Consider the following 6,652-nt stretch of genomic DNA (forward strand, 5'->3'; position numbering starts at 1 on the left):
ATGTAACTCTAGCCAGAAAGCACAATATTTCCATTTTCTTTAAGTGTGTGAAGATTAGAATAGAGCAGCGTAGACCTGGCCTAGTTGTGACTAGTGTACATTTATGCAGTGTTCCGTAGGACCGCACAGACGTAAGGTATGTGTACATGTGCCATTCATTCATTACGTATGGAGCATAATCTTCATGGACTTTGAAGCACAACAAATAGAAAACATCTCATGAATCATTTCTTTGCAAACGTACAACAGGTCCAAGTTTTTCAGACCCATATTTACCCCATAGGACATGTAATAAATGGTTTCCTAGTTTTTATGTTTTCAATGGTTAAAAACAAAATGGAAAAAAAACCTCAACCACTAATAATGTTTTCTAAGTGTTATTTTTTTAATAAGATGCATTTGTACAAAAAGCCATAGGCCTACATGTTTTGATAATAAACCACTTAATTTATTATATCAATAAAAGAACACTAAATCTGATTTTATTTTTGTCTCCGTTATTGTTTTACAATGCGATGACGATGAGGAGGATGCGCTCATTTCTCCCAGTCCGAGGGGTTTAAAAGCGCTCAGGATGAAGCTCCAGCTCCTTTTTGATCCGGTTCTCCACCAACAGACTGAGGCTGGAGTCCGTCATCGGAAGACTGTAACTCACAAATACTTGCTTTTTGGTCTTTTTTGCTGCAAAACAGAAAAAGAAATTACTTAAACATCAGAAAAAACAAAATAATTTATTATTACTGGTGTATATTCTGGTTATAAAGGACCATTTTTAACTTTAATTCATTCTTTTAAGGCTTTTTACAGCAATACAGATTGACAGGATTGTGTTTGTCATCATATTTTATGATGCAGCAGGTGTGTGTTGTATATTTTTCTACAGTTTTCATTTCTGTTCTTTAATGCCATTTTTAGATTTATTCACAGCAGTTAATGATGACGCTCGATGCTAAAACATCGCCTGACCAAAATGGATTCACCATCCTATGAAGTTCTGCAAAATGACCTAATAATGAGTCAAGTGTGCTAGAGCAAGGAAACAATGAAAACCTGCAGGATGGCTCTGCTGTAAAGCCTCAGAAAAAAACAAAAAAATTCAGGCTTTATTGCGGAACTCTACATAAAATCTGCAAACATAGCAGCACCTTTCAGAGATGATGTAGAGAGTGGGCGGGATCTTAGTTGATAAATATGGGACAAAACAGAAAAAATAGGTAAGAATAAAGAACTAAAATCCTTTTGCAGGAGTTTTTAACTATCAAACCATTACAAAAAAAGGGGGAAGAAAAAAAAACAAACAGACGAAATGAAAGATGGACGGAGCTCCGTGACGTCAGTCGTAGGTTTCTAACGAGCTGAATTGAAGCTAGGTGGGCGGTTCCTACCATCACCATATTTGCAGCGTGTCATCTCTGCCGGAAATTACAAAACTGGGCAAAGAGGCGGAGCTAAGAGGGGGTGGTGGATGATTGACATCTAGCGAACTCCAACCTGGCTGTAGCTAAGAGCTAACCACCTAACAGAGGTAAACGAGCTAAAGCTAAGTCACACTGTTAAAAACTGCAGTTGTTCTATATTACTACTTCTTGAAACGGGAGGTCAGGTACCTGTCAATCAAAAGGACACGCCCCCAAATATGCTGAATTTCTAGATTACTTTTAAACGGGCGAGTTAGAACAAAATTCACTCCCCCCCACAGTTGTCATGAAGGTAACCCTGACCTAAAATGGATTTTTGTACCAGATTGTAAACATGTTTATTTCTGATGTGAAGTTGGTCTTTTTAACATGGCAGTCTATGGGGATTTGCTCTGTTTTGGAGCCCCTAGTGGAAGAGGGGGGAACTGCAGGTTTTGGCACTTCTGCATAGGCTTCAATTTTAACTGCTGGAGGTTGCAAATTGGAAAAAACTGAGAAACAAAATTACACAGTTAGTGACATAAATAAAATAAAAGATTGTCTCCAACCAGCCGAGGAGCAAATTAAAGATTGAAGATTGTCTGTCGGTGGTGCTAAACTCTGACATCTGAGCTTACTGAAGATGAACTTCTGCACCTGCGCGAAGTTTGACTTTTTATATGAACTTTCTGAGACCCTACAGATGTCGTTTATGTCAAGTTTAATCACCAACAACAAGAATATCAGTTTCATTTTGACCTCATGTGGTCACATCATGCAGAGACATCAGGCTTCATCTGATCTGCAACACGCCGTTACTTAGAAACTTTTGCCTTTCACAGGCTGAATTTAATACTATGAAAGGAAAGGCTGCCAGTAAACTGCCTCAGTGATGAAGATAACACGCAGAGAGCAAACAGAGGTAAAACAGACGTAGTCAATGTTGTATGTTTCATACCCACAAAAGATAACCACTTAGCAGATTTCAGGGCTTTTGAACCTCTAAACAGGGTGAACAGATTTACTGGCAACGGTTCCATGATGGTTTTTTAACATTAGGAATTTATTATTTCTAATGAAGTAATTCCAAATAAAAAGTATTCTCTGAGTTTACATGGAGATTGTTTGTCCATATTGAGGTTTACATGGGAAACCAGTTTTTTTTGCCTTTACTTATGCTGCGTTTAGGGCTGCAACGAATTGCTACTGTGTTGTTTTTCCAAATTGAAATCAAGAAAAATGACCAGCAAAAAAAAAAAAATAAAAAAATCGGAATTGAATCAGGACAAAAGCATATCGTCACACCCTAGTAGTTACATAGTTTTGTCATACCTGTCAAGTATCGGCCCAGAAACTCCCATTTTTTAAGGGGTATTTGCCGCACCTTCCCAGATTGTTATTTTCCCAGAAATTTCCCAGATCATGAAACGGGGAGAAAATAAACCGACACGAATGTACAATTAAAATATTTTATTTTGTTTTCTTTTTGATGCAAATTCTGCAGTTTGGATGTGACATTATAAATATGTTTGTTTTAAAATAAATTCGTAGTAAGCTGTTAAACTTATATTTGATATTCAACTGGTTCATGAGTCATTTTACGTTACCAAAGAACATTATGTTGTGATCGACTGGAAATCTGGGTGATATTCATACGATGCAAATGAAGAGAGTGGGGTAAAACATACTGGAGCTTGTTTAAAAACAAAAAAAAGCTGCATCAATTGGAAGCACAGGTGGCGGGTGTGACAGAAATTATTGTGACTAATCGAAAAAATAATTTACAGATTAGTCGACTATTAAAATAATTGTTAGCTGCAGCTCAAAACTGAGTTAATGCTGCGTTTAATTTGACTCGGAGGTCGGAACCGGGCTTACTCCGACTTTCCAAGTCAGATTTCTGATCTCTGATGCGTTCACGTATTTCAAACTGGAAGCTCAGGAAATCCGACCTCCGAGTACAAATCGAACGCAGCATTAACTCAGTTTTAGAGCTGGTTTTTGGGGAGAGTTCTGATTGGACAGAGGGTGGTGTGACCTACTTACAATTAATGGAAACAAACTCCATTTCCTGCTTCTTTTTTCTTCTACAACATGGAAAACCATTATATTATATTTTAGAAACACACTGCCTTACTTTTTTCAGCAGCTGAGGAGGAGAAGGAAGAAGCAGTACTGGAGACGGGAGACAGAACGCTGCGTAGAATAAGTGTCATAGCAACCGGACAAGACAAGCAGCATGCGCAGGACATCAGGAGTAAACTTGGAACGTTTACATGATGGTGGATTTAATCAGTTCGGATGCAAAATGAGAATAAACCAGCTTAAGTTTAATTACCAATTGTCAATTATTATTGGAATTAGGGGTTTACATGGTGATTGTTCCTCTCTTTAAAGCGGATTTAACATGTATTCTGAATTAAAACTCTCACATAAATGTAGCCACTGTAGGAGTTAACATTACCTAATCTCTGAGCCAAGGAATTTGCTGCAGTATTGGACGGGTCCCCCATAACTAACGTCGATAAAGGCATCGAATCCTGTAGAAAAGAAAAAACAAAAATGCTATTAGCCTCCAACTGCAAGTAGGTTAACCAAAGGTTTTAATGTCTTACACAATACTTTATGTGCAGACAAACATCTCCACATATTCATGGCTGCCTTATGAAATAATGCAATTTTTGTTTTTCCTGGATCTGCAAAGGTCAGAAGCAAGGCCGGATTATCCAATGTCCAATGGAAATTATGGGCACAGGCCCAGGGGCCCACGCCCACCTGGGTCCCATGTAGGGCCCAAGTAGGGCAAACACCAGCAGTTTGGACATGAAACAAAATGTACAGAAAAGTCAGATAGTTACACCATGGCTGGGATTGATGGAGTTATTGTCACAAATCGCTTTATTTACTTCAGACCGACCCTCTCCGTAGGCTGTCAGATCAGCCTGTGGGCAAAACGAGTGGATTGAGACTCTTCCGCATTAAGCCCCGCCTCCCGCCACCACGCTACATCGGGAGCGCGCAACGCACCTGCTTTTGCTGTCATTGTAACATCTCATAAAAAGAAGGATTAGGCGAATATGAACTTAAAAAAAAAAAAAAAAAAACACAAAATACCATGTCAACACATAGCATACAGCCCTACATGTTGGAACCTGAATCAGAGCCTGAAAACGAAGTGGAAAACAGCAACCCACAGCAACGAATGCAGCAGGATGTCTCTCTTTGGTAAACTCACCAGCCATCGTTGGAAATAACTTTATCCCACGTTTTCCACCCGCCTGATGTATTTGTACATGCCCTTGTTAACCAGTAGAAGGTAACCAATCACCGAACCTTATCCCCCGGGACGTCACAAGTAGAAAAAACTCTCTAAAACGACGTGTTTTTCGTTGACATGGAAATCAAAAGGAGAGCGTGCTGGAACTCAAACTCACACTCAAACATGCGTTTAGGTGATAAAAAAACAGTGCCGTTCACATGTCTGATGAGGATTCAACACTGTAGAAAGCTCAGAAATTTCCAAATACTATAATAGCACTAATAATTTACACTTATCATCATTTATTAATTGTTATTAATTTAACACTTATTGGGATTTTATTTCATGTCATTTTTTTCTTTTGCTTGATTTTCTTCCCCTTTATTTATAAAGTTCTTATAAAACTCTACAAAACTTCAGCGCTGAAGGGTTTAAATCATCTTCATTCATACAGAATGATGTTCATTCAGAACCACTTATAAAAACAGAATTTCATCACCAGTTGTTTGTATGTGTGATCATTAGGGGTGGGAAAATCAAATTTAAAAAATCTGAATTTTTTTGGTCTACAATTTTAAAAATCGATTTTTGGTTTAAAAAAAAAAAAATCCATTTTTCTAAATAAACAAAAACAATTCATTTAAAAAATTTTGTCATATTGTTTTTAATGATCTAGTTTTATTCATTTATTCTGTTTTTTAATCTACAAAAATAAAAGTGCAATATCAAAGAATTATGAGAATGGCAATTTAAATTGAATTGGCACCCAAAAATCGTAATCGAATCGAATCGGCACAGCCCTATGCATTGCACTTTAAGCTGTACAAACACTTTAATGATAAAAAGAAAGTTTCTACATTTTTTAGCATCACTGGCTGTTTGCTTTGCACACTCATCTCATCTGCTGGTTTTCTGACTTTAATATATTAACTTTTCATACAATATAAACATTTATGACAGGCAAATATTACCTACATGATGCATTCACTGTCACTTGCATCCAATTCAATACGAACATCTAAACATGTGAATATTACAATCATGTCAGAGTAAGGTGTTTATCAGATAAACCAAACATAGTATTTCTATATAAACGTATTTATTTATTATATTATATAACAGCTGTGGAAATGGACCCTAAACTTACATATTTGCTGCTCATAGAAACCGCCAGGTTGGATAGAACCGGAGCCGAACCGACCCAGAGGAAAAACCCGCCGCTGAACTTCATCACGTGGAAATGTACCGCCTGCTCCAGAATCTTCTCAGAAAAATTATAAAGTGAAATAGCATCAGATCCCGTTCCGTTTTCTACTTGGTTCATTTTGATGCAGTTCGTCTTGTAAACATCTGAAACTCGTGCTAGCTGCTACTTCCGGGTTAGAAGCACGTCAGACCCGATCAATCGATACTCGATCATAACGATCGCAAATAAATACAAGTGTGTTTTTGGTCATTTTCTGTCTTTGTGGTGAAAATTGTTTAAGATTAATTACCCACTTACCAAATACAATAATTATAAGAAGAAAACATTCCACAATGCACAAAACAGGAAAATACTGAAGATCAACTAACATGTTTTTTTAGATCTACAATCCTGCAACTTTTTGATGCGACTCTTCTCCAACACACCTAAACAAATTTAAATTGCTGGTCATCAGGCCTCTAAATAGCTGTATCTGAGGGACATTTCTTTAAGATGTGTTGGAGAAGGGATGCTTCTAAAAGTTGAAGGGGATTATTGTTTAAAAAATCTTTTCAGTTGCAGACATGAGAGAAATACTGACGTTTAAGTAAAGAAAAGGACAAACTTGTAGCCTATACTGATCAATACTAAGATCAAATGCAAACTCAAGACTTTCAGGAACATGATTTTTCATCACGCTTCCCTCTTGTGGCCTTAATTTGCTGGAAAAAGCGATATTTTCATCCTCTTTGAACAGTGAAGAGCCCAAATCCTAAATAAATCCCTACAAAAAATCCCACTTTTTAAACC

General features: G+C 37.3%; 1 protein-coding gene across 1 annotated transcript; it reads right to left on the reverse strand.

The window, feature by feature from the left end:
* Positions 1-436: 436 nt before the first annotated feature.
* psmg4 (proteasome (prosome, macropain) assembly chaperone 4) lies at positions 437-6,028 on the reverse strand. The gene is made up of 3 exons (XM_079244907.1): positions 5,804-6,028; positions 3,862-3,937; positions 437-681 (listed from the first exon to the last, which is right to left on the reverse strand). Exons 1-3 carry the CDS (start codon positions 5,978-5,980, stop codon positions 560-562), a joined length of 375 nt encoding a protein of 124 aa, XP_079101033.1. The 5' UTR covers positions 5,981-6,028; the 3' UTR covers positions 437-559.
* Positions 6,029-6,652: the final 624 nt, after the last annotated feature.

The sequence above is a fragment of the Telmatherina bonti genome (genome assembly GCF_933228915.1).
Source record: "Telmatherina bonti genome assembly, chromosome: 8".
Lineage (NCBI taxonomy): Eukaryota > Metazoa > Chordata > Actinopteri > Atheriniformes > Telmatherinidae > Telmatherina > Telmatherina bonti.

What these genes read in the sequence shown, in the direction of transcription:
- psmg4 (XM_079244907.1), bottom strand. Translation starts at nt 5,980, where the DNA reads ATGAACCAAGTAGAAAACGGAACGGGATCTGATGCTATTTCACTTTAT. An exon ending in TTTCTATGAGCAGCAAATAT is followed by an intron (nt 3,938 to 5,803) that starts GTAAGTTTAGGG and finishes TCTTTTCTACAG; the next exon opens with GATTCGATGCCTTTATCGAC. An exon ending in TTCCTTGGCTCAGAGATTAG is followed by an intron (nt 682 to 3,861) that starts GTAATGTTAACT and finishes TCTGTTTTGCAG; the next exon opens with CAAAAAAGACCAAAAAGCAA.